General features: G+C 42.6%; 3 protein-coding genes across 4 annotated transcripts; 2 read left to right on the top strand and 1 right to left on the bottom strand.

The window, feature by feature from the left end:
* Positions 1-328: 328 nt before the first annotated feature.
* LOC6566854 (tubulin gamma-2 chain) lies at positions 329-2,451 on the bottom strand. Of its 2 annotated transcripts, XR_006246615.1 has the most exons (5): positions 2,365-2,451; positions 2,101-2,303; positions 1,447-2,037; positions 772-1,385; positions 329-682 (listed from the first exon to the last, which is right to left on the bottom strand). XR_006246615.1 is itself a non-coding variant. In XM_001992770.2 (4 exons), exons 1-4 carry the CDS (start codon positions 2,411-2,413, stop codon positions 864-866), a joined length of 1,365 nt encoding a protein of 454 aa, XP_001992806.1. In that variant the 5' UTR covers positions 2,414-2,451; the 3' UTR covers positions 741-863. The 2 variants fall into 2 exon arrangements, 1 of the variants encoding a protein (XP_001992806.1); XM_001992770.2 differs by lacking the exon at positions 329-682 and having other exon boundaries at positions 741-1,385.
* A 125-nt stretch (positions 2,452-2,576) lies between these two features.
* LOC6566853 (protein pigeon) lies at positions 2,577-6,649 on the top strand. Its single transcript, XM_001992769.2, has 8 exons — positions 2,577-2,711; positions 2,781-3,173; positions 3,235-3,536; positions 3,602-4,798; positions 4,949-5,181; positions 5,243-5,457; positions 5,516-5,737; positions 6,135-6,649. The coding sequence occupies exons 1-8, from the start codon at positions 2,648-2,650 to the stop codon at positions 6,272-6,274; spliced, it is 2,766 nt and encodes a 921-aa protein (XP_001992805.1). The 5' UTR covers positions 2,577-2,647; the 3' UTR covers positions 6,275-6,649.
* Positions 6,650-7,378: 729 nt separating this feature from the next.
* LOC6566852 (tyrosine-protein kinase Drl) lies at positions 7,379-27,345 on the top strand. The gene is made up of 4 exons (XM_001992768.3): positions 7,379-7,884; positions 24,719-26,069; positions 26,203-26,499; positions 26,596-27,345. The coding sequence occupies exons 1-4, from the start codon at positions 7,770-7,772 to the stop codon at positions 26,705-26,707; spliced, it is 1,875 nt and encodes a 624-aa protein (XP_001992804.1). The 5' UTR covers positions 7,379-7,769; the 3' UTR covers positions 26,708-27,345.
* Positions 27,346-27,776: the final 431 nt, after the last annotated feature.

Below are 27,776 nucleotides of genomic sequence, written 5' to 3'. Positions count from 1 at the left end.
ACACCAACCAGCTGGACCGCAGCACATATCCTGAAAAGTAGACTTTTATTGTACAGATTCTCCCTATTTTACTCTTAAATACTTACGATTTTTTAAGCTTAAGTTTGGTATATGGCCAAGGTGAAGTAATTTTAATTGAATTTAAAAGTTAAGATTGTAATGTGGATTGCGCTTTGGAGAACACCTAACAAAATAATAATGTAAATTTTGTACAAATTTTTTACGTGTTTACAACACGAATTTGGAACTAATAATGAAAATCTTAGCAAAAATTAAAGCTTGATATATTTTCGGTTTTCAGGGCCTACTAAAGAAAACTTGAAGATAAAAATCGTATTTTCTAGCTGAAGGTTTCTTTGCTTAGTGTTTTTAATCAATGATTTCTGGTTTACATTTTAATATCTATAGCATTGCATGTTATTTATAGCTCAAGTATGTAATCTATGATTTACTCGCAAACTGCATGATATGTTATATCTGGTGATATAAAAAACCACAATAAAGGCTCAACTGTCAGTCGTGTGTTATAAAGATGTTTATCCAGATTCATTTCAAGGCCGGAAACATCCTATTCCAGTTAGTTGCACGTAAATTTTGAAAGCTCTTTGGAATCCACTGCCGAGATAATACTTCATGGTGTCCAAGAAATTCTTGAATGACCTATTAAGCAGTCTCATGACTGCTGTACTGGAAATAAAAATAAGATTGAGATTTTAGCAATCATACAAACACTGTGCTTGTATTTTAAAATTTTCTAACAATGCGACAGACATTTTTATATTTGGCTGATATTGTGAGGCACAGACTACTTCTTAAATGAATTTTACGAGCTCACTACGATTATCGTATAACATATTTTGGACTTAGGGTTTTGGCCCCATTGCAACCGCACTCCACTGTTGGTAGTCCGACTGCGTGGCTGCCTCGTACTCCTGCACCAGGCAGTCAACAGTGTCACGTGCCGAATCCAGCTCGTTGAGATCATCCTGAAACATGGGCTCACGCCTGAACTGATCTAGGAAGGCATTGCGCTTCTTCAGCTTGTCGTACTGGATCAGAGCCCGATTGAACAGGGCGCTGATGCCTGTGTGATTAGCCATCATCAGACCGGACACCTTGTGCGACGTTTGCACGTAGGGTGAGCTGCGCGACAAGGCAACCTGAATGCTTGCGGGACCCCAGGGTATAAATTGGGCCAGTTTGCGTTCGCGAATGCGCTGCAGTGACTTGTGCACTTGTGTGGGATCCACCTCGCCCTGTATGATGTTCAATATGGAGATGTAGCAGTGACGCTTGTCAGCCGTCGATGACACCATCATATTCTTGGGCTGCAGCAGCCGCCGCATCACATCCAAAACTGTCGTCTTGCGCACATTGGTCGTTGTCTGTCAATAAAGTTGTTGATTAGTTAAATATGTAAAATAAAAAGGGTTTTCTAAGCGGCACCTCCAAGTCGGTGATTAGTGGCGTGTAGCCAGTCATGAGGAAGTGCAGCTGTGGCGTGGGAATCAGAGGCGCCATTAGTCCTATCAGATTGTTGTTCATGTACGATGGGTAGCGCAGTGTGCTGGTGCTCACGCTCATGATCGTCGACACCAGATTGTTGATCTGGGTGAATGTGGGCGTCTGCAGGTGGAGCCGTTCGGTGGCAATGCGATTCAGTGCCGTGTTGTCCAGCACCACAACGCTATCCGCACAATTCGTGAGCCGTTTGAGTGTCAGTATCGAATTGTAGGGCTGGACGACGACATCGCTGATCTCTTCCTGGTTGGGGAACACACTGTACGTTTGTATTAGCTTCTTGGGAAAGTGATCCGAGAGCCGTTCGAGCACATACGAACCCATCCCAGAGCCAGTGCCACCAGCTATCGAATGGCAGAGCACAAAACCCTCCAGGGACTCGCTGCCATCGGCCTCACGATCCAATATATCGAAGACCTCCTCGTGCACCTTTTCGCCCTGGCTAAAGCCGGAGGCCCAATTGTTGCCAGCTCCGCCTCCATGCTTTGACAAGTACACATTCTCCGGATTGTAGAGCTAAAATAGGATTTATACTGAACTAAGCCCAGATATATATTTATTGTGGAATCTCCAGCTTACCTTGGAATAGGGCGAGCTCATAATGTTGTGTATGACGCGTGGCTCCAGATCGATGAGCACCGATCGTGGTACATAATGATTATCATCTGCCTGATAGAAGAACACATCCTTCCGATCGTGTCCATCAGCCGTAAAATCCTCCAGGACTCCGTCCGGTGAAATGCCGTGCTCCAAACATAGTCGCTTCCAGAACTCGAAGCCAACTGCGCGAATTGTATTTTCAATTGCATTGCATTACATTTTATTTTTAATAGATAAACTTACTCTGATTGCCGCATTGGCCCAATTGTAGCGTAATTATTTCACTTGGCATTTTTTATGTATTAACTTTCTCATTAAATTGAATACAACGGTGCTTTGCGCCATTACCAAAAAGTCTGCAGCAGCAGCGTTGCCACACTGTAAAGTTACTCAAAAACTATGGTCACCCTGCGCACAGCTGATTTGCCGCGTTGCCAACTCGGTCGTGGCGTTTTATTGATTTCTCGAGTGATTTGAAATGCGGCAACTGAAATATTATTTATTAAATAATTAAATTAAACTTGAAATGTTGCGACAGGAGAACTTGGCAGCCAACTTCTGCGGACTACTAGCCGCCCAGGGCTACAAAGGCAAGTGCTGTAGCTATATCAGAAAATCGCAATTGTGCTAATTGAAATTCGATTTATTTTTGCGTGCAGAAAAGGCGAATGAATGGCGAATGTTGGGCCAGGAACAGGATGGCTCGCTGCTAACAACTTGGATATTTGAGCAGGACGATAAGCGCGAGACTTGCATTGGTCATTTTCATGCAACGAAGAAACAGCTGCGTGTGCTGTGGACACTGCCCGGCTGTGTGGAGATCATCCAGGCGAGCATCAATAGCAGCATCACCTTGTTGTCCTATGTGCTGAAGGCGGAGCAGCGCTACGAGGCATTCGTTGTGGAGGTGCGCAGCAGCGAGGGGGGCACACCAACGCCCCTCAATGCAGAACCCTCGCCACGGCAGATAATGACGCAGTTCCTCTGGCGCGTGGAGTGTGCAACGCGCACCTGCTGGCAGGATAAACTACTGGTGCTCACCCATGAGGATTGTAAGTGGCTGTCTGCATATGAAGTTAAATCTTATTAAAGACTCTCTCGTCTCCCTTGTAGCCATCAAGCAGTACAGCTGCACGGTCAAACAGAGCTCGATCTCATCACAGACGGGCAGTGTGGAGTGCAGCGCCTGGCATCTGGACACCAGCATATTGACTCATGAGACGCTGGCCAAGAACTTTAGCTGGGCCCAGTGGGATGCCGAATGTCAGGCATTGTACTACATACATCTCAAGCCCAAGGCGGTGAGTCTCAGTCTGTTGGACGAACGAGAGCAGATCGGCGAACAGATGGCTCCAGTTCTGAGTCCAACACTCTCCGCATTCCAGTTCAATGAGAAGCAGCCAACGGAAACAGTTGTAAGATGGGAGACGAGAGATCTTCTTTAACAGACTCCACATTGATTTATATTTCTTGTTAATAGCTCAATATTCCGTTGAATCTGCCAAAGCTGCCCACGCATGCCTCGGAGGAGGCGCCTAGCTATGATGACGATGTGGTCCCGTTGCGCGTCCATGACAGCTCACTGAATCTGATCATTCTGGCGGACAGTTCGGGCATGTTCTTCGTGTGCCACTATTATCTCTACCAGCCCATGCAGCCGCAGTTTGCGCAGGCGGCAACAGCGCGTCAGCAGCAGCAGGATGTCCATTTTGCCTACTCCGTTTCGCTGTTGCATCACGGCTGTGTGGTGCACTGCGTCATGCCCGGTGTGCCCTGGCATAAGGCACGCCTCTTGCGTCCCACATTTGCGCTGCAGGGCGCCCATCATCTGCTCGTCTCGTCGGCATTCTTTGTGCATCTGCTCGATGTGGGACTGCAGCACGAACCCACCTGCCACATTGTTTGCCCGGCTGTTAACAATCGCAGTCCCGATGTCATCCAACTGGTGCCGTTGCGCAAATGGGGCGCCTTGGCTTATGATGCGGCCACCTTGGATCTGGTGTCGCTGAGCGTACCCAAGGCGCACCTGATTGAGGCATTCCGCAACGATAACTCGCTGGATAATCGCATCAGCATCATACACTATTTCCTCATCCATTCCGGCGACATGGACGTTCTTGCCGAGCTCTTGAGCAGCATTCTCGAGCGTCCGCTCTCGCTGGACACGGTGGCGCTGCTGAGGGAGGCTCTCGTTGCCGGCAGCTATGCGGCCGCTGTGCGTGGCTTGCCCGAAGAGGCGAAACCATTGATGCGCCTGCTGCCACTGACAACGGCAATTGCCACGCGACCTATTCAGGCCCGGGTCGCCGACATCAGCGTGGGCATCTCCCACGAGGCGCTGCATAATACGAGCATGATGCTGCTGTCGCCGCAGCAACGACTCTCGCCATATCGCACCGATATTTGGACACGGCTGTGGGAGCTGCTCAACGAGACCGGCAAGCAGGAGCAGCCACGCTTCGCCGCCGAACAAGTTACGGAGAAGCTCATCTTCAGTCTGGCCTGCTATCAGCCGGAGGCGTTGTCACGCAGCACCACGCCCATGACACCCGATGCGGGCAGCAGTGGCTTCGGCGACTACAGCAGCGTCAGCGCCTTTCCCTTCAGCAACGAGGTGCTGCCCTTCATCGAGCTCGAGGGATGCACGGCCAGCAAGCAGGAGCATGTGCTATCTGTGGTAAGTGGAACAGATGAAGAGAAGATTACGGCTTGTATTTATAGTCCATCTGGCCAGCTGTAAATAAATCCGCACAGATCACAGCTTACACCCTTCAGTTTTATTAGTTGTCCATCTCAAATAAGGATTTGTTTCTCTTTTTTTTCCCAGTATCTGCGCGAGCTGAGCGTGCATCTTGTGAAGCACTCGTCCAAGCCGCATTCCGGTTTCCGCTGGCTGAAGGAGACCTTCTTTGAGCGTTCCCAGGCGCCGGCTCATGTTCATGCCGTGGCCTCCCAGTTCGTCTCCGCCCAGTTGGAATTGTCGCGTGCTCTCTGCTCGCTGGTCTGTCGCGCCGCTGGCTTGGATGCGCGCCTGGAAACGTTGCGTGGCTTCCAACTGATGTGGGTCACATATGCAACTATATATAATATATATCTATAAATAATGATTTGTTCATTTTAGTGATCAGATGTCCAGCAATCAGCAGCATTCGCTGTTTCTCATATTGGAGCGTTATTGCCTGGCCGTGGAATCGATTGCTTTTCCCCTGCCCGAGGGATTCTCGTCGTTCTTCACGTATCTGGGCTATCGTGCCCTGGACTATGACATGTTTCTGCAGTATGTGGAGAATCATGTCTTCGAGCTGCAAGTTGATGTTATGAAGAGCATTGTTTATGGTGCGACTTAAAGTGATTTACCTGCTCAGTTTCGATCTAATTGATATTTATCCTTTAGATATTGAGGACTCGTCGCCGGGCATCGAACGCAAATTGTCGCTGCTGTCGGCTCTGCCCAAGCAGCGGGCTCAGCGCCTCCTCAAGTGCTGGCAGCATCCCGAGAGCCTCATGATCCGTGGACGCGAGCATGCGGCCAACATTCTCTCGGGTCAGCACCAGGAGCCGCCACAGCGACGCGGCTCTGGCGGCGTCTCGCAATCACGCATGCACACCAGAAGCGGTAAGAATCAGGATGGGCATTTTTGCTTTTCCTTTTTGCTTCTCATGTAATTTTCATGTTCATTTTCATTGCATCATTTTATTTTTATGGCGTAGCACTGAACAAGCCGACAACATTTGTTTGTCACTCGTTGCTTTTGGTTTTTTTGCTTATAATTTTAACCACAACCATTTTGAGCATTGTAAGCTTTGTAATTATGCAGCGAGCAGCGATTTGGTAATCATATATCATATATATATATATAGATATATAGTTAGCCACGGTGCCCGATCATCTTCTGGCTGGTAAGCAGCGAATAACTCTGTGTATTAGCCAGTGTCTGTCTGTCTGTCTGTAGTTTAATGTATCCACATATATTTATACCCATTTACTCATATGTCTCTTATATCTTTGTTAGATCTGACGGCGGAAACCTTGTCGCCGCTGGACTCATTTCTGGACTTGTTAACCGCCAAGGCGAGCCTAAACGAATTGGACTACAACTTGTTAATAGAGACAACGCTGAGTTCCATGGACCAGCTAACAGTCAAGGAATAATTCATTAAGCGTCTAACTGCTTAATTTATATTTAATGTTTATGTGTTTAAGCCAAAGTTTTGTGTCAAATGTGTAAACTTAATCGAAACTGCAACCTGTCCAGTTAGTATTCATTAATTAAATACTAGTATTTATAATGTCATAAGTTCAGCCATTACTGCATTTGAGGTACTATTATTTAATAGCTATCACTTAAGTTACAGTAATTTCATTGATATTTTCATTACAAAAGCAATGCTAATTTTATCTACTTCTTACTCATGCAAATTTATGCTTTATTATTCTCTGTTATTAAATTAAGGCCAAAGTGCAGCTAATTGTATTATATTTATATTTAAATAAACACACATACCTGCTTACGCATTCAGAACAACATTTCCGATTTTAAAGTTATTTTATTTTATTTATTTTAAAAGCCTATTTATTTTCAAATGCATTTCAAATTCAATTGGATTGGACGAAAACACTACCTTAAAGTAAAGAAGTTTTTAAAAATAATATCTAAAGTTTTGAATATTTATCCATTGTTTAATGTTCCGTTATTTTGTTTATTTTAATTTTTTTAATTTTACTGGAAATTATAGTCAAAGCTTACCCCTCAAAAGTGCCCCTTACACAGACAATTGTTATACTGCGGTGCTTAGTGCATACAAGTAACGACAGGTGGCGCAATTGCATTTACAAAAATATTAACATGATTTGAACGTTAGCATTTGATTTCAGTAACATGCCAATAAAAAAATTTCAAAACTTTTTGAATCATTTTTAATAAATATAGAGTTTTGAAATATTCCAGTATAGTATTAAGGCAATGACTTTATTCCATATTAAACTAAAAAAGTATTTAAAAATAACAGGCCGTAACAGGACTCTAAAAGAAGTATAACAGAGCGCACTCTGCTCAGTTCGAGTTCGAAAATTCGAGAACAGCTGTAAGAGATGCACAGAATAACAGCCATTGTGGCTGTATTCGAAAGAAAGAATACAACTGCCATCTAACAGAACAGATAACAGTGTGTGCACATATTAACAGGAACTGTTAAAAGTATCTGAAAGATAATTGAGCATTAGCATTGTTTTGTTTATCCAGTTGACAGTTTGTGGAAAATCGTCACGGTGCGCGCATCAACGAAAATTCGTTGCGGATAAACAAGACCAAGAACCAACGAACCAAACACGGGCAACATTTTGTCTTAGTGCTGTCGCCTAACTACCGAGTGCAACGCAACGTGATAATTCCGATTGGAATATGCGCGTCGTCTGAATCTGAGTCTGAGTCGGCATCGGAATCGGAGGCGAGGCAAAAGTGCCAAATGCACTGTGAAATATTTAAACGCAAAATGCGCGCCATCAAATCAACAAATTGATATTAAATTAATTATTAAAAAGTGTGCAGCAGCCGAGTCAAACAATTAACAAAGCAATTATTAATTAAACAATAAGAGCGTCAAGTGTAGTTAATTCAAGTGATCTTTTTTTCAATTCAACGGCCATAATGGAGAATAACTTTAAAGGCATCTTCACAATCGGATTATGTTTGGCGCTGCTCAGCAGCGGACAAACCCATTTGAATATATTTCTCAATTTGCACGAGGTGCTGCGTTTAATCGGTGAGTTGCCTTCGGATATACATATACATATACATATATATATATATATATATATATATATATATATATTTTGAAATTGATAATTCGAATTTAATTTGATATCTAATATCAATTAGCTGTCATCATTTGGCATATTTATTGCTTGACAAATTAATGCAAAACGAATTTGGATTTTAGGCTGATGGCATTTTCGATTTTGTAAAACAAAATCATGCAGAAAATGCATTAAAAATGGATAGAGATTGTATTAATTATTGTCTGTATACTATAAATAATAAATTAAACATAAATCTGAAATAAAATGTCAAATTTTTATCGATGCAGAGTTTGTTTTTAATATTATTTCTCCGTCGAGCGGATTGAATTATATATTGGATGGTGTGTTGTAAGCTCATAAATCAACCAGATTAAATATTTATATAAATATATATATATATTCTTTTACGCTAGCCATTTATCGTTCAAGACATTTCTTATATACTACTTACCGAGCATAAAATCCAAAAGTGTTTTACGAGTTGCTGCCAAAAAATGCAGTAAAAAGAACCCTTTTGCCGCTCTTCGGTTTGTTTGTTTATCGCCACTGCTGTTCTTGGGGTAATATATATATATATCTGTGTGTGTATAAAAAATAAATCTATGTCGAATATCATAAAACACATGCAAAGTGCTTGCCACTGTTGAAGTGCCTGCCTGCCGCACTCCAAGAAGCGAGATATGGTTAAATTATCAGAAATTATGTTGTAAAATTTACAACTCTCAAACGGAGCGACGGCTGCCTGTGCAAACAGACCAATTGATTGATGGGCACATCGAGAGGAGGTGGCAAATATAAATACACATATATATATATGAATATCGCATTTATATGATATGCGATCGTGTCACTTGTGAATAACTGGGTAAATATTTGGACTAAAGCGAGTGCGACCACTAATCAGGCGTTTATCTGTCAGCTATCGACTTTGTCAATAGTTAGTATTCGGCGTCGTCGTCGTCGTCGTCGTAATTCATGTTTTGTTTTTGTTGCACCTCGGCTTATCGGAGCGCCGGACAATCAATCAGCACTGCAGGAGGCTGTTGACTGCCCTTCCTCATGCACTGGGTTGGGAAATTTATTAGTTGTGTCAGCCGCGTGTCAAACAAAATCAAATTTTGAAGCCATTAATCGGAAAACGCTCGCATCGTCGTTGTACTTATATGTATAATATATATGTATATAATATATATACGTATATAATATGTATATATATATGTTGTAGTCGCACTGCCATTTTGCTGCTGCAACCTGCCCCATTGCTGATGAGTGTTGGGCACCCTCTCCAATTATCCAGCGTTGACAGCAGGTTGCATGCCTGACCTACTTTCGGTTTACCTTTTCGGGCGCCTGCCCCTTTCTCTCTCTCTCTCGTTCCGTCTCTCTTCCTCTGTTGTTGTAGGTGTCATTTTTTAGCGGTTTGTTCAAACGGTTGACTTCAACCAGTGTGCACATGTGTTTGACCCGTCTATGTGTGCATACAGGTACATCAATTAAATTGTCAGACCACAAAAAAAATAAAAACTTTGCTGCAACACTTGCTGCTCGTTAGGTTACACTTGTAGCATGGTGGGGTGGGGGTTGGGGGGTAGAAGGAGCTCGGGTATTGGGGCAACTACTATCTGGGAAATGGGATAAAGGATACGTGGTCGCACTAAATTGGTGGCTCTGGCCAAGGCTTGCATATAAACCGTGTCAGGGACTGACGCACTGCTGCCTTCGGCTCGTTAACGCAGTGAGCGACAAGTAGAATCATTAATGGGTTTGCAGCTTAAACGAGGAACCATCAAGCAGAGCATGAAATCATGCCATGGAAAGCAGCCAGAGGAGAAAGTGGGCTTACAGTACATTTCCAAGCGAAGCCATTTTATTGGATTAAAATCAATATAAAATTTACAATACATCGTTAAAAATTCGCTATTAATTATATGGAGGAAAATGTCCATTAAATTTTGTTATTTAGCTCAGGGCAATAAGGAAGATGAAAAGAAAATGTGTTGTACATTTTTGTATGATATCCAAAATAAAGTCCATAATATTTTGCGGATTTATTAATTTAATATTTGACTCAGGGTACCAAAAAAAAAGAGGAAAACAATATGTGTTGGAAATTTGCATATTAAAGCCGAAAAAATCTCTATAATAATCGTGGATTTATTAATTCATTTAATTATTTAATCAGGATAAAAAACAATAAAAAAAAGGAAGAATTAATGTGTTGAAAAAAGGTAGTTGGATGAAGATTAAAAGGGGAGCATTTTGATCCGGAATAAACTGAGCATGGAATGATTATTAAAGCATTCAGCGGATAAAATAACATATTTACATATCTAATTTTTGAATTTTAATTCTGTATACATATGTAATGAAATTTCAAAAATAATTTACTTAATGATACTGCCCACCTAATTGGCGTCAATTTATTTTCAATTGTTGAGCCCACTTCATTATTAAAACTCTGAAATAATCAGAAATGTATTTTTGAATTTGGAATGAGGCAAATACTAAAGATCATAAAAATAAATTAATACTTTATTGTAATAATAATACAGCTATGAACATAAAAATGCACAAATGAAATCCATAAATAAAAGATTCAATTTTATATGTAGTAAAAACATAAAGATTTGGCGATTTTATCAAGTTTAGTAAGTTATAGCTAGTAAGTAATATTCTATATATGAAAATGATTCTGGAGCCTATTGAAACTGGTGTGAAGAATTCGAAATGAATTACTAAAGTAATCATTACTAACTAGTGGGGAAATTAATGGATTATCTAAGTAAAAGCTAGTCGTTGCCCCCCTCAACCCCCTCGCAAGAGTGCTAAGTGCTTAGACCCGAGCAGTAAGCAACCCTTCCACTGCCATTGCGGCAAAGCTGCAAAGTCACGCTCGTAGTGTATCAACGTTGGCTAATCTGAAGCCATCCAAGCCCATCGGACGCACTCATTTGATCGATTGACATTTTCAACTGCCACTTGGGCAGACGAGAGATTTAGACGGCATAGTTGCCAACTCACGTTTAGCTAATAAAACGGCAACATTTGGCTAAAAATACAGACACACAGCGCATTTATTTTGCCAAGTAATGTGAACTCAATTAGTGCAGCAATAAGAATAGAAAAGCCCTCCAAGGCTGGCAAATCTTGGCGAGAAATGCGCAACGTGTGTGCCGAATTTTCGCCCGAGAACGAAACTTTGCAACACACAGAATAATTAATAAATTTATGTACGGGAATGGAGGGGTGCGTGGGGAATTGCAATTGAAATCGGTGGCATTAGCTGGCGCCGCATGGCATGCAAAGTGCGAAGCTGTTATTGCTGCTGCTGTTGTTGTTGCTGTTGTTGTTGCTGTTGTTGCTGCTGCTGGGAATGACGACATTATAAACAAGTCGACAGCATGTCGTTGCCATGTCTGCATTGTCGCTTTGCTGCATTCGAGTAGAACTCGTAATTGGCAAATGAGTGAGAGACGCAGCGAAGCAAGCGAAGCAGAGAAAGATACAGAGAGAAACAGAGAAAGAGAGAGAAACGGTGGGAGAGAAAGAGCACGAGAAAGATAGTGATGATGATGATGACGCAGCATCAAGCTAGCGAAAATCTCAGTTGCATTTCAATGCGCTTAATTACGAGGGTGGTTCGAGGGTTGACCGCGTCAACTGACACTGACTGTGACTGTGACTGGCTGTTTGACATACACGTGGCAACGTCAGCATTGCTTGCAACATGCCACCTACAATAAACTCGCTGTCCTGCTGCTGCTGTTGCTGCAGCTGCAGCTGTTTTTTATCTACTGCAAGTCATTGGCCCTTCAGTGCGTAAACAGTTTACACTCCAGCAACAGTCATGGATAGCTGACCACGCCCAGCTACACATACATCACAAAACTATATATATTTATGCATATATAGCAAAGCTATGCATCACTTACAATAACAACAACAGCAACAACAATTGACTCCCACTTTCGCTTAATTAAAACGCTAAATGCTTTGCGGATGTTGTTGTTTGACTTGCTGGTGTTGTCCAACAGATTGTTGCAGCGTGTGACAAAACACAACAACAACAAGAACAGAGACTGCCACACGGTTGCATAAACATCAACTATAGTTTTAAATGCTCACAAATTTCATGAATATACAGTTTTCATATTGTTCATCTTCCGAGCCATTGAATTCATAATTACTCAAATTTATTAATACCAACTAAAAATAGTTTGCGCAGCTAAACTTTAAAAATAAGCATGTTTATTTTTTATTTATGCCAAGAGCCTTATTAACATTTATAGGATATCTGCCTGTTTATTTATACTTTTATTGAATTCGGTAGACAACACATTTCAAGCCAGTTATTTTTGTTCTTTTTTATTTTAATTCAAACTCGGAATTTGAGTTGAGTATTTAGTTTTTGTGTGTAATCCTCTTTCTAGTAAGCCACTTGAAAGCACCCGAAATTCTATGCAAACTCAAAGCTTATTTCACATTTCCATTTAGCAAGAAATGAGCTTCAACACGCATATATAGAATGCCGTGCATTTAGATACTGGCTACTTGATAGGGTGGATACCACAGTTGCATATTTGCCACCCCCCCTGAAAGAAAAAACAGTGAGTGCCATATCTCAAGTGGCAATCCCCAGACTTGGGCACCGCCTCGTTATCAAATGAATTTAATCAGTTTCAATTGTTTATGTTTTAGTTCTGCCTTTTGGCATGATTGGTAGCCACTAGACACGAAACGGAAGTCGGGCAAACGGGCAAAAAATAAAAAATAAAAGACCCAACCCGAAATCCACTTGGGAGAAAAGCGAACACATTTCACAACTTTCAATTGACTTGTTTTGAAATTTCCGTTTTTTTTTTTATAGTGGATTTTTTTTATTTTTATTTTTCGGTACTAATTGCTGCGTCAGCTTCGAGCAGTTAATGTAACTGACAAATTGTTGGAGCCCCATTATGAGGCGATTTAATGGTTTGATAGAAAATTGGTGGCTTTGATGTCCCCCACATGTGGATCGTCAAAATGCTCACTGACACCTACTTGACAACGATGTGGCAAACGGGCTGCAAATCGAATTGAAAATACATATTTCACCGTGCCCAATGGGAGCTCAAAACTTGCCCAACTAACTGTGCAATGAATACATTTTCCACCATAATAACGCATTAATTTATGACCAACACCGTGCAGATCGAGAGAGAGAGAGTGAGAGAGATAAATATAGGGAGAGTGCCGCCTAATCCCGGGACTCTGGCCACTGGCAATGGGAAATGCTTAAATTATGTTAATGACCAACGCACAAAATGGCAGGGATAATAAAGTACATGATATTTGCATTAGATGGCCAAGCTTAAAGCAATATCCGCATTAAGGGATATCCCGGTAAATCCTATAGGATTTCACATTGCTTGCCATTTAGCGTAATTAACTTGTGCTTGCGCACCAAGCAAAATGCTTTCCCACAAAGCTGAATGATTATAGGGCCGGGAGGGAGGGGAGGGGCGGTGTAGCGTTGCAGTTGCATTTAAGGCTTAGCTGCAACAAACTTCTAAATAAACAAGGCAAGTGACGCGTGCGGCCCGAGCTGCAATTGTATCTTGTGTGTGGATACAACGATGTACACCTTCGCTTCTCTAGCTGCCTGGCTGCCTCTGCCTCTGCCAGCCTGCATCAAAGTGAGAAAAGTCGCACACAACAATGACAAACGGCTGTCAGGCAGGAAAGGAGGGTAGTTACTAGCTACCTTTACAGCAGCAACAGCAACAGCAACAACAACATAAACATCGCTGCTTAATGGACCAGAAATGCGCTGTGCAAACACAGTGCTTGTCCCTGTGCTGTGCCCGTCTCAACTCCTGTTACTGCCTGCTGCCTCCCCACTCGCTGCTCTGATCCTGCTGCGTATGCAAACAAATGAAGCCCGGAAGCGAAATGCGAAGCGTTGCCTGCCGCCAGCACTTGAGCACGCCGCGATTGGCACCCCGAACCGAAACCCAAACCGAACCGAACTGAACCGAAACCAAAACCAAACTCAAGCGCCCAGCCCCGCCCAGGACTCGCTTGCTATCAGCAGCAGCAGCTAGCCACGTTGTTGAGGGCTTCATTTGAAACGCCACCCGAGGGTGGACCGCTGCTGCCGCCCCTTGAAGCTACTGCGTTCGCTGTCGCTGTCGCAGTCGCAGTCGCTGTCGATTACGACGTCGTCGCATATATTTTATTGCCAAGCAAATTCCAAGCGGGTGCCGCAAACTCTCCCCTTCTCTCCTCGCTTGACTCTTAATGAGCCCGTAAATTATTTTTTATTATTTTGTATTTAATATTTTCATTGCTGTTTGCACAAAAAAAAAAAACGAAATGAAAAGAAACCCAAAAAAACACACGACGCGTGTGTGGCATTCATTTGATTTCGAATTGATTGTGGGAAACGGATATGCGGAAAAAGTACCACGCAGCGAAAGGGGTTGCTGCATCCTTTTAGCGAATGGACTGACTTCAGTTGGGGGCATCCTTTGACTTGAACCGACTCCGTAGAGTGTAGAGTATATCGATAAGTTTGTTTTAATAAATCTTAAGACTATGCACGACATCATGCCCCATTTCCAGCTACAAATTTATGTAAAATGTTAATTACTTTCCGCACAATTATGTGGCACACATCCAATTTCCACCCTCAAGTCACAAACTCAATCCAAAAACTAGTATCATAAGCATATCTCCCTCTTGCTACTGACATCTTATAATAAGTATATACTTATAGATATATTACAAATTCAACGTATTGGAAAATTTCACACGCCCGCAGCACATCTCAGCGCATCTCGCAGTGCATTTCTCCAACCCTCGCGCAGCTTCCCACGCAGCCAAATAACTTTCCCAACAGAGAGACTGAGAGAGAGAGAGAGAGAGAGAGAGAGAGAGGGAGAAAGACTGATAAAATATTTAGTAATTAAGATTTGAGGGCGCTTAAGTGCTGCAATGTAACGCTCCCAAAAGCATTTCGCGCCATAATGACTTATGATGAGTGGTGGGCGCAGCAGAGGGGTAATAGTTGGTGGCGTCTCCTTGCTTGCTCCTAAACTCCTAAAACAGATGGAACACGTAGTAGTTTGCCAATTTGTTGAACAACTCTGGGGGAATTTGGTGTTTTCTATGTAAATAAAGGAGTTTGTCATCAGTGACTAACTGACTAACTGACTGACTGACTGACTCACTGACTGAGTGCTGCCTGAGTGCTGACCTATATATAGCTACAACCATATCTGAAATGTAGACAGAAGTTTGCTTTTAGGCAGTAAGTAAGTGCTGAGAGGGGGTTTGAGAGAAGTCCACCCGCAAGTGCGGTTAAATGGGAATGACTTATTCTATGCAACTTTATTGTTTTTCATCATCATTCTCATATATATTTATGAAAATTCGTTGAATATTTGCAAGCAAATTCCTAGATATAAATCTGAATTTTGGCTGACATTTTCATTTCAAGCTTAAGTGCATTCCCAATTCAAAGTTGAATATATTATTTATTTGTGAAATATTTAAAAAATGATGAGTTTGGAATAAGTACTAACCATAATAACTTCTCAGCGAATACTTCGATGTTTGATGTATGTTGAGTATAAATAATTGTAAGTCTTCCACAACAATTTCAATTTTTTTTATTTATATCTCATTTGATCTATTTTGTTCTCAATGACAGGCTGTTTTATTTTGATAGGAGACAACTGTTGGGTGACATATGCGCAGCGTTTGGTACAATTACGCTACGCTAATCAAAATATCAAATGGGAATCAATCTTCGAGTGCAGACTCAAAGCACTTCCCGTTGGGCAGCGCTGACAGAAAGATTGTGCACACGACTCTACCATATAATTTATGCCTTCAATCAAGCCAAGTGACTGACTGACTGACTGACTGGGAAACTGACTGATGACAGCGGCAGAGAGAGAGAGAGACAGAGAGAAGGATAAAGAGGAGAAAGAGGCGGAGTAGGAGGCGGTGCCTAGGGGCCGCTCTGTCTGCGGTAATTTCCCTGTCACGCGTGATAAAACGCGCACATGGCACGTGAAGAAGGAGGCGGGCTCTGTGTGGATGATTCGGATTCAGATACAGATACTGATTTAGCTTTAGATGCGGACTCGAATTATGTGGCAACAAGTAATGCCAGCTGAATGCGAGACGAGTCCTGAGTGTATGTGCGGCTTGTTTCAACTTTAATTAAGCGCTCATTTTACATATAAACATTTACATATACTCCTGCCAACGTATTTAACAAAAAACAAAAAAAAAAAAGGAAGGAAAACATATTCACTTTGCCTGGGCTTAGGCAATTCGTCCCGTTGCGAATGCGATTCGTTCTGGCTGGCTCCAGCACAACGAATACACTCACTCCGCAGTCCGCAGTCCGCATTCATTTGCCGCCGTGCATTAGTCGCGGCTATTATCGTGTCTGCCTCTCTTTATTATCAATTCTCATCTCTCTACGAGTTTGTTACAGACCACCAAATGGCGTGAAATGTGTTTGCGAGTGTTGTTTTTGCTTTTTTTTGTTATTTATTTTTTATTTTCATACGCATATTTCTATTTGGACAGACTAATGGCGTTGAGTGCCGTGCCGTGCCGTGCCGGCCTTGAGTTGGGTGTGAGAATATTAGCAGCATTATCATTAACATATTTAAATGTGGATAAGCACAAAGCGAATAAATGAATTTCTGCAGCATCAAATTAGGGTGTGATACTTCTTTTTTTGGTTAGCTCGGTGAGGCTTATCCAGCTAAAGCGTGAATCAAGTAATCAAAGGAAGCCCTGGAATGAGTGTTCAAAGTGTTTGGAAATACATTAGGGTTGTTTTTAGGTGCTGCTATAATCGATACCAAATTAAGATAAAATGTTGTTGCAGATAACCCATCATTTCAGCATACCTCTTGTTTTATAAAAAGCATTGGCATAAAAATATTTTATTTTTGTTAAACATTTATTTCGTGTTTCTCCTGCGTATGTCCTTGCATCAGGGTTGATTCTGGGTGATTTTATAGTGCCAAATGAAGATAAAATGGGATTAGAGATAATCAATAAATTGTAGCTTAGCTTATTTTGTTCGCATTAGCTTTCAATTTATTTGCTATCTGTGATCCTATCATAGTCCGATTCGAAACATTTACAGTCAATCATGAACATTGACAAATAATACCTCTGATTGACACACACACACGTAAGACAAATATTCTTCACAAGTAATTTATTTACTTCAAGATACAATCATACTCGTCAATTATTCATTTTACTTAATTAATGATTTAATTATTGGTATAATCGTACAAGATAAGTATACCTAAGTATATGCATTAACAAGAGCAATCTAAGTGTCATTATGACGCTTTCATCAAGCAGACCGCAATTATTATCACCGATAAGCTGCTCATTATGCATGGATCTCAACTGCCTGGGTCTCTGATAATTGTTCACACCAATTGACGCTCCAGTCGAGAAGTGGCATCAAACACAGCACATTGACACCATTCTTAGACACACCCCCACCTTACCTCCCCGGGCTCTGGCTTTGAATTTGTGTGTGGGCTCTCTTAGAAAAGTTTTTGCATTGTCACGTTTACAAGATGATAAACCCTTAACTACTTTTCAACGCAAGCACCCAAAAAAACAAGTAAATATTCATAGATAGATACTTATGTGTGTGTGTTTTGTTTGCTTTTAGAAAATATTTTTTGACCCAAAAGCAAAAAACGTAACCATAAACAAAGTCCGAAAACTTTTCAACAAACAGCAGCGTTGACAGTGAGGGAGCGAAAGGGAGAGAGAGAGAGATTGTAGGAGGAGATGCGTCCACTTCAGTGGCACCGCCTACACACAAAGCATACACACAACACACACACATCACACACACACAACACACACACAACACACACACAACACACACACACACACTAATGTAGGCATGCTAATCTCTTTTACACTCGGCTGTGCCCTGGTACTGAGACCTGGAACTGCCACTGGGACCTGCACTGTGTGTATGCCTGTGTGTGTGTGTATGTGTGTGTGTGTGTATCTGTGTAGTGGATAATGGGCAGCGTAGTAGCACTTATTGTTAGCCGAGCAGCTGGCTTTGGATGGCTGGCCGAAAAAGTCAATACGAGGCGCTGCTCAGTCGGTCAGAGTCATAAATTACGCCATCCCTGGGGTGCTATTGAAAAATGTTTGCATGTGTATGTGTGTATGCGTGTGTGTGTGTGTGCGCGTGTGTGTGTTTGTATGCTTTGCTTATTTGTTTGTTTGTATTGGGCACTGGGCCCCGAGGTGTTTGGGCACAAACGAATTTGCGCTGCTCCCTTTGGCCAGTGTCGCTTGCAGTCATGTCAAAATGTGTTCATAAATTTCACCTCATGGTCCAAAAAGAGAAAAAAAGACGAAAAAGAAGAAAAATTCGGCACAGGATGTTGTTGTTTACTTAAGCACAAACATGTTCTGCGGGTTTTTGCCGCAGAATGTCTTTTCTGCAGCGCCTCTCTGCTGTGATCCCTGTGCACTGGGATTGGCATGCGGCTGGGCCACCCAGGTTGCCAATGGTGGGGATGGGGAGGGGGGAGGGGCCTCTGACCGCAAAGACGCATGCAAATCAAGCCACAGGGCACATTACAAGCTGACCCAACCGAGCAACCGAAACCGCAACAAAATTCAACTAACTGGGCCAATCACCTCCGGAACAACCCACCCGAAAGCCAGCAACCACCTGCACCTGCTGTTGCAGCCCCGACCACAGTTTATGGCTATCCATAAATTTTATGGCAGCGCCTAGACACATTTCGGTCTATCTCAGCAGGTCTCTCTCACTCTCTGTCTGGGATTGCGTCCAGCCAGAGGTGATAAAAATTTCATTACATCACGCAAAAGCGTTGCCCGAAATTGAAAGAAAACTTTACACCAGTGGCAAATTAATGGTCAGCTACGACTTTGACTCTTAGAATCACAGTCAGACGCTACCTGATGAATGGCTATGGGTCGTGGGTGGCTCGAGGGACTAACTGAATCCCATTTGGCTCCCATTTGGGTGGCAGGTGTTGCTGTTCTTGCTTCAGGGTTTTTCGGGTTCTCTGCTCTGGCTCACGCAAGCAAGCGTGGACCTGTGTTAATAATCACATTAACTTTTTCAGATAATCACATTAAATTTCCGACTTGGTATTTTTCTTCTTCCTTCCACGTTGCTTTGATTTTTATGAGTCAATAATTTGCACTTATCGCAGGGAGGAGGTTTGTTGATTGAGGAAAACATATGGGCTTGGCTCTGGCCCTGATGAAAGGCAGACACTTATGGAATCAGCTGGATTAATTCCGCATTTATCGTGCTTGTTCGAGTGCCTTGACCCAAATAGTCCTCACACGGCGCTAATTAGCAATCGAGTTGTTCCACAAATCGCTTCAGACATCGTGCAGGGGACCGGACAGGAGGGGCAGTTGTATTTACATTTTAAATTAAATACAACTGCAACTAGAACTCGTTGATGGCCACATCGCCATAAACGTAATGTGTTTTTTATGGTTTGTCATAGAAATCTACAAGATCATAATTTATGCAACAACCGATGGCCGGACGCCTCTTGGTGCCCAGCACTCCCATGAACTTGAATTTATGGCCTGACGATGCAGCAGCAGCAGCAGCAGCATCATCATCGATGGAGTTGAAGTCGTTGAGGTGATAATATAAAAGCAGAAAATACATAAGCGGCAAGACAGCCAAAAAGGGTTGCTTGGCTAAAGGTAAAGGGAAAGAGGCTGATTGCGTCTGGCCTGCAGGCAAAAACAAAGAGGCAAGAGCAGCGCCAAGAGCTGGGCGCAGCGCACAGAGCGAGGCAAATAAATTGCAGCTGCTCTCGACCAGGGCGATGAAATACAAATAGAAATACTTGGCAGCTACCGTTGGCGTTGAATGTTGAACATTGCCAGTTGCCAGTTGCCAGTGTCCAGTTGGAGCACGTTGCACGTTGCACGTTGCGCCTTGCCGGCAATGAAGTTGCCACATTGCCAGAACGATACACAGTGAGAGCATCATCATGCACTTCACATGTCCTTTAGCTTGTTTGTCTTTCACTCTGTCGCTCTGCGCTCCACAGCGCGTTCTCAACTGAAGTTGTTTGGCCAGACGACGCAGCCAACTTCTTTTTGTACTCATCTCCGCTCCCCACCCTTCCCCTTCTCGATCCGTGCTCGTTCCGACCAGTTGTCGAGCATACAAATCCAAACGAGCTGGCGAATCATGACCATTTGGGCATAAAAATTACCTTGCCTTGCCTTGTCTCGAGTCAGTTTCATATTATTCTGCGTCTGCTTTTGCTTCTGAGTCTGCTTCGGTTTGATGTTGACCTTCTATGGCCTGTGTGTGTTACCTGACTGCAAGCTCTGTGATTTAATCAGTTGCATGCTGCAAAGCTGCTAGCTCATTCCATCATGTTGCAATGGCTCTTGACTTTTGGGTTTGGCTGCTCTCGTGTCTGGGCACGACTTACAGCCCGAATCAAATGTGTTTAAATTGAATACGCTTGAGTTATGATGCCCAGGACATTAGCATGCGCCACAGTCTCGTCGCTGGCCGGATTCAAATTTGCAGCAAATAAAAACTTTTCCTTTTTAGGGGTAAGCATGCCATAGTCAAAGGCACAACCCTTGCTAACCCCCGGCCTCTCACAAAAGTGTCCTAAATCAGCATCAGCTTCAGCTCAGTGGCCACCAATGTCATCATCAGTCGCGGGCAGAGACAGCTCCGCCCCCAGACATTGATAATAATAAAACTGTCTGTCGTCGTTCCCCAAAATTGGCAGTCAACAGTCTCTCCCTGGTCTTATCCCTGGCTGTGTCTGTGGCCTACTAGTAGTCTTCCGTCTGCGTTTAATGCACAACATATTCATGTGTCAAAAGACAATTTCGGATTTATGGCCTGCAAAATCCCCAGGCTGACGACGACCAAATGACGCATTGTGGGCGGGCGCCGAATGGAATCCGTTGCAAAGGAAAGGAAAAAAAAAAACAGAAAATAAAATATGTTAAGAAAGCATAAAGTGATATCCACTAGCTGTGAGCTGGGCGAGACATACATTCAAATCTCGCTCAGCCATTTGGTTTGCATAAATTAGGACCAATGTGGGGGGAACGAACGGATTGCTTCGGTTGGCCAGGGTTCCACTGGCGGGTTAACATGATCCCTGCGTATTTGGGGCGCTAAAATTGCCATTTTTATTCCATTTTTCTCAGTTTTTTTTGTTGTTTTATTTTATTTTTTTTTGCACATAGAAAGTTTTGGTTTATGCGTCTGCTCTGGTATTTTAGGGTTGTAATTGAAATTAAATAGATGTCGTGCCATGAATTCAAATCGCTTTGCTCCTGACACCATCTTGGATGGAAATGGAAATGGGACTTAAAGAGTTAAAGAAACAATAACAAGAAAGTGTAGAATTCGCTTAAAATGAAACATCAAGCTTAAGCAGTGCCTTAAATATCGCCTCAGCAACACAAAGTAAATAGTTGAAAAACATTTGGTTAGCGAGTTTTGTTTTGGGTTGGCTTGAATGTTCTGAAACAATAGAAATTTTGAAGAATAACTAAATGCTATTTTCAACTTACAAGTTGAATTACCTTGGAATTTAACTCCTTTAATTTATCCTAACTTATCTTATTTTAGTATACCCATATAAGCTTTGTGCACAACACACATTTAACTTGTCCTATCTTATTTTACCCAAAGTGTTACATGCACAAATTAAATTATTCCACAGTACAGTGTCATAAACAATAGCTTCAGGAATTTCAGGCAACCCAGTTCTGCACACAAATATGTTCGTATAATCTTAACTATACACGGTACATTGATCCTTTGAGCTAAACACACTTGCTTGCTTTTCTCAGAGTGTGTATTTATAGTATATACACCGAGTTGCTTTCACTTAAAGCCACCCCCTGTTTGGTTGCCACTTTTGCATTTCACTTTATCAGCATCTTGCCAAACATTATTCCTATCTACTATCTGCTATCTGCTAAACTCCATTCTCTGTTCTTTTCTGTTTGGTCCATTCTCTTGTCAGCTTCCACATTTTCACGCTTTTGAAATTTGTAGCACTTTAAGCATATTTTCGCAGCTTCTCCTACACTTTTGGCGCAACTTTTACTTTTCTTGCTCACACAAATTTATGTCAGTATCACTCGACGAAGTTGCGAGCAGCAGCTAAGGGTGAAGGTGTCTCGTTCTGGTTAATGAAAATCGATTTTGCCTTCGTCTGGGCAGGTGACAGGCGGAAGTGGAAGGTATTCCAAAAGTGATAAAGAGTGTGGGGTGGCATCGACTTCATTTGTTGAGCAATCAGCTCTAATTAGTCCAGGCACTTGAGATGCAAAGCGGGTTTGCCCCGAATGGTGTGGGTCAACTGAATAATTTGCTATTATTTGTCTATAATTGCGTGTGCGTGGGGCAGGGGACTGCAAAAATGTTGATGCCTGTGGAATTTTAATTGTAAATGTTTAACACAATGTACAAGCCGGCAGACTGGTAACTGCTTGACTTCTTTGCCCTTTAAGCGATTAGCTTTTATATTTTAGCTTTTCCTGCTTTATATTTTTGGTGATTAAATGCGCTGCTTTTGCAGCTCACATGTCTGCTGCCCATTAACCCTTTGCAGCGTTATCACAACTTTGCTATCTATCTACCTTAGTTCATTATGCGACAGTATTCATAACTGCAAAACGTCATAATATTTCACCAACCCCATCCTTCCCTCCCCCAACACTTTTCCGCCCCTTCTTTTAAATAAAAAAGTGTGGTCCACCAGCAGCCGCTTTCACTAATTACATTTTCAGAGTGCAAACGAAGCGTGCGAGCAACGAGAAAAGGGAACTAGAACGTAGCCGGGACTGAGTATGCTCCACTAATTAGTACGATATATATATGTGCATATATATATATATATATATATATGTCTGTGTGTGTGTGTATGTGCATAGTATGTGGATGAATAAGTGGCATAAATTAAAATAAAATGTACAAGTATAAAATGTTACTGCGACGTCGACTGCGATAAAAATCTAAAATAAACACCGCTCGCTGCGGCAAGCCGCGGCCCCGTGAGCGAACTGAGCCATGCAACATATGTATGTGCTGCAACAGCAGTGAGGCAACGAAGTAACAGCAACAGCAACAGCAACAACAACAACCATCCACATTAATTAAGCATAAACATTTAACCTGCCCCGAGACACGCCTCCGACAGAGCGTCGCGTGTCCGCGACTCATGGAAGGGTCCGCTTTGTGTTTTGTTCAAGTCGCCTTTTTGTTTTGTATTTTTTTTTTTCGTTATGTATACATAATTTGATTGATTTATTGAGCCCACGCCAGAGCGGCAGAGGAATGCAGCAAGCGGCAAGTGCAGTCAGAGCAGGTATCCGTTTAGGGCGCCAGCTGTAGGCCGATCCCCAGGAGAGCGACTCATATTCTTTCAGTTAATTTAATTAAATGCATTGCGAGGGGCACCGTGGCAAGTGAGCATTGAGCATGCAACAGCGAGCAACAACTGGTTGCAACATAGCTGTCACAACTATCAGTTATATGTATCTGATAGATTACCAGCTGCTATTGCGGTAGACATTTATTGAAACATATTCTAAATATATGTCGAGGCCTTTGAATATGTGTGAGATTAGTGTGGAGCATGTGAAAGTGATATTAAATAACCGCCAACTAATTGACATAAAATGCAAATCTTATTGCAGCTCACAGCTAGCAAACATGAAATAGTTATCGTAAATAGGCCCGTTTATAGTCAGGTGAATTTTTGGGGGTAGATATCGGGCTTATAGGTTTAATTATTGCTCATGTTCATGTAAGAGTGCAATTAACTCACAGTTATTTGATATGCCAAGCCAATGTTATTGAAAACAACTGGCTAACATAAAAGTCTAGCTGTAGAAATGAAATCAAATGTGTATGAATATTTATTAGAGTTGTGTTATCAGATAAACGACGAGGTATTTTTTCATTGCGATGTATTTAATTGCTTTGTTGTCATGTGTTTGCTTCAAATAATATGGATTTTAGTAAAAGAAACTTAACTTAAAATACAGTTGCAAATATCAGATGGCTAAATTAGTGTTGGGTTAGTAAACTGTTAGTTAACTGACATCTTCACATAGATACCATTTCAGCTTTGCGTAACAGAATATAGGATAAACTAATCACTGTTAATTAGCATTAAATGTTAGAGATATGTTAGGAGAAATACTTTTGGGACAATTGGTTATAGTAAAAATAAGTATTAACATTATCAATTGCACAGTTTAGCTCTTTAAAGTGGAATTCTTAAAATTACCTCAGCTTTTTTTTTGCTGCCAACTTATTTGTCGCTTTTGATTGATTAAGGGGAAATGTAAGAAACGCTTGTTTGGCATTCGAAGCCGTTGCGGGGGTTCAGCTATTTAACTCCTTCAATATGTCACCAAAGTGTCTAAGTGGACAGATAATGCGGAGTCTAGCGGCAAGCATCCTGAAAAAACAGGCTGCAAGCATCGTGGGCACCGTTCAAAGAAAATCAATTTGAAAAAGTAAAGAAAACTGTTATCCCTGGTGATTGATTATGCAGTCGAGTCGAGTGACTGGCCAAAAGCTGCTCGATTTCGATTGGGTCACCAAGCGTATCATTAATTTCCACAACGGCGGGATACAACACAAATAAAATCGGGCGGGAAGGGTGTCATTGAATGCGATGTAAGCAGCCAGTTCGGACATGCATCTCAAATGTTTTCCTTTCATTGCAGGCGTCTCCGCGGAGCTTTACTATGTGCGGGAGGGGGCCATCAACGATTACGCCCTGAACTTTGCAGTACCCGTGCCGGCGAACATTAGCGATGTTACCTTTACCTGGCAGTCGCTGGTGGAGCATCCGCTGCCCTACAGCATCAGTGTGGCCACTTCGGATGTGGGTGTGTTGCCGCGCCCTATGTTGAATATCTCGCGTATCGGCGATGTGCCCCAGGAGCCGCAGACATGGGGCGTTAGTCTGAAGTGTTCGGGAACACGGGCGGCCGAAGTGACCGTCACTATTAGTGTGGAAGTCATCCTGGATCGAGCGACCAACAATAATACGAATTTGATCTTCAAACGCAAAAAGATTTGCCTGAAGGATGAGCACAACGATGCACGCGAGGAATACGACGATGAGGAGCCTTTGCATCCAGATCTGAGTGGTCACGATGACGTCCACTATACGGAACACAATGAGGATACGGCCGAGCATGTCATATCCGATGGCCATTTGCCATCGAATGTGGAGCATGGCAAGGGCACTGACAGACATCGAGTGCTGGTAACGGAACCCACTGTAATTGTGGGTCGCGGTTCGGGTGGTGTAAACACAAACAATGAGTATGATCCACTGTTGCGGGAGACTCTCGTGCCACCAACCAGTGGCTTAATTACTCTGATTGTGGGTGGTATTCTGGCCTTGGTCCTTGTGTCCACACTCATTTTGATTGCGTACTGTGCCAAGGGTCCCTCAAAGCGTCATCCCTCCAACGGGGTCCATCTGATTAAAACATCCAGCTTCCAGCGTCTGCCAACCATCTCGTCTACGGCCCACAATTCGATCTATGTCTGCCCCTCGACCATAACACCCACATATGCGACATTGACGCGGCCCTTTCGCGAATATGAGCATGAGCCTGAGGAGTTCAACCGCCGTCTCCAAGAGCTGACAGTCCAAAAGTGCCGCGTTCGCCTCTCCTGTCTCGTTCAGGAGGGCAACTTTGGGCGCATCTATCGCGGCACTTACAACGACTGTCAGGAGGTTCTGGTCAAGACTGTGGCACAGCATGCAAGCCAGCTACAAGTGAATCTCCTGCTCCAGGAATCCATGATGCTCTACGAGGCCACACATCCCAATCTGATGACCGTACTCGGCATTTCCATCGAAGACTTTGCCACACCCTTTGTGCTCTATGCTGCCACTGGCAGTGTTCGCAACTTGAAGACTTTCCTGCAGGACCCCTCATATGCCAGAAGCGTGACCACGATTCAAACAGTGCTAATGGCCTCCCAACTAGCCATGGCCATGGAGCATCTGCACAACCATGGTGTTATTCACAAGGACATTGCGGCCAGGAACTGTGTGTAAGTAGAGATTATCTCATTGTCTGAAGAGAGAGAGAGAGAGAGAGAGGGAGTGCAGCCCAATCTGTAATTTGTAATCTGTCTAATCGACCACTTGCAACCCTCTTCTGTTTTGTTCTTCGGTTTCCTTTAGCATTGATGATCAACTGCGCGTGAAGTTAACCGATAGCGCCCTGAGTCGTGACCTTTTCTCCGGTGACTACAACTGCTTGGGCGATGGAGAATACCGACCCATCAAGTGGTTGTCGTTGGAGGCCCTTCAGAAGTCTCACTATAACGAGGGTAGCGACGTTTGGTCATTTGGTGTGCTCATGTGGGAGATGTGCACGCTGGGCAAGCTACCCTATGCCGAGATAGATCCCTATGAAATGGAGCATTATCTAAAGGATGGTTACAGATTGGCCCAGCCCTTCAACTGTCCCGATGAACTGTGAGTATCAAACGACGACTAACTACCAATTTCCCCTCCAAGACTCGCAGCAAACTCAACAAATACCTTCTGTGTTCTTTGCTCTTTTACTTACAGTTTTACTATTATGGCCTATTGTTGGGCTTCCATGCCTGCCGAGCGACCCTCATTTAGCCAGCTACAGATCTGCCTATCTGAGTTCCATACACAGATCACCAGATATGTTTAACCTGCGGTAATGAAGCACACCAAGACTTGTAAATACAACAAGAGGCGACGTCGGAAGATTTCGCAACAGACGACGTCTGCAACTCTGTTTCCAAAGACATATTTAAATTATAGCGCCTAAAGAGGGCGCCTAAGAAGCGATAGTGTGGTGGAGATGTGGTTACAAGTGTGGGCCCATTGTTTGTCCCCCACAATAAATAGTTACTTACCTATGTATAACGCGGGCGTTTGGAGACAATTTCGAATGGATGATAACAGTCTGGAAGCGGTTGACTACCCTCTCCCCTCTATAATTAGCAGTTAGGTTTAGGTTAGTATGTTAACATAAAAAAAAAAAGAAACAAGCGACATTTCGATGCAAGAAACGTAGTAGTTAAACTTAAACACCCACATAAATGTTGAAGGCACACATTAACAGATAAACCCAGTTAGGTTAGATTCCTCGTGGATCCCCAAATGACCTAAAGCATTTTGCATAACTTAACATTATATAGATACATACCTAAAGACAAGATCCATAATATAGTACACTCCCCTAGGCTAGGCAACAACGGGACGCTCTGTTGTAGTTTTGAGGAGCTCGATTATACATTCGACGTATATATAATAACAGCAAAAATATATATATTATCGAGTAAATGGTATATATTTAAATATATATATCTATGTAAATGTATTTATATGTGTATGTATATCTATGTCTAAGACCGTAGTGCTAGTAAGTTCGAATCTATTGTATTTAACTAATGTTAGTAAACAAAAAAAAGAAAAAAACCAACGGTGCACTGCAAAACTTCCCAATTTAGTTGAACCGCCTCCAACCACCAGCTAGAAAAAAGGAGGCACTTTCGAGTCGAACCCATTATTTGTGTTACTTATACAGCCGTGTCAAGAAAGTTTTGTAATATACTTAAGCATTTCGCATTAGTTTTAAGTTTCTCTTATGATTTTTATTTCTGGAAAAAATGAAAAAAATAAAAACGATTTCAATAAACGTCCGTGCATAACATTCAAAAGCCAAACAAATGCAGTTGTGAATGGAAATTGGAACGGGAACGAGAACGGCAACG

Source organism: Drosophila grimshawi, unplaced genomic scaffold (genome assembly GCF_018153295.1).
Source record: "Drosophila grimshawi isolate 15287-2541.00 unplaced genomic scaffold, ASM1815329v1 contig_1377, whole genome shotgun sequence".
NCBI lineage: Eukaryota > Metazoa > Arthropoda > Insecta > Diptera > Drosophilidae > Drosophila > Drosophila grimshawi.
Note: the sequence above shows the minus strand (reverse complement) of the source record. Positions and strands in the feature narration are given on the sequence as shown.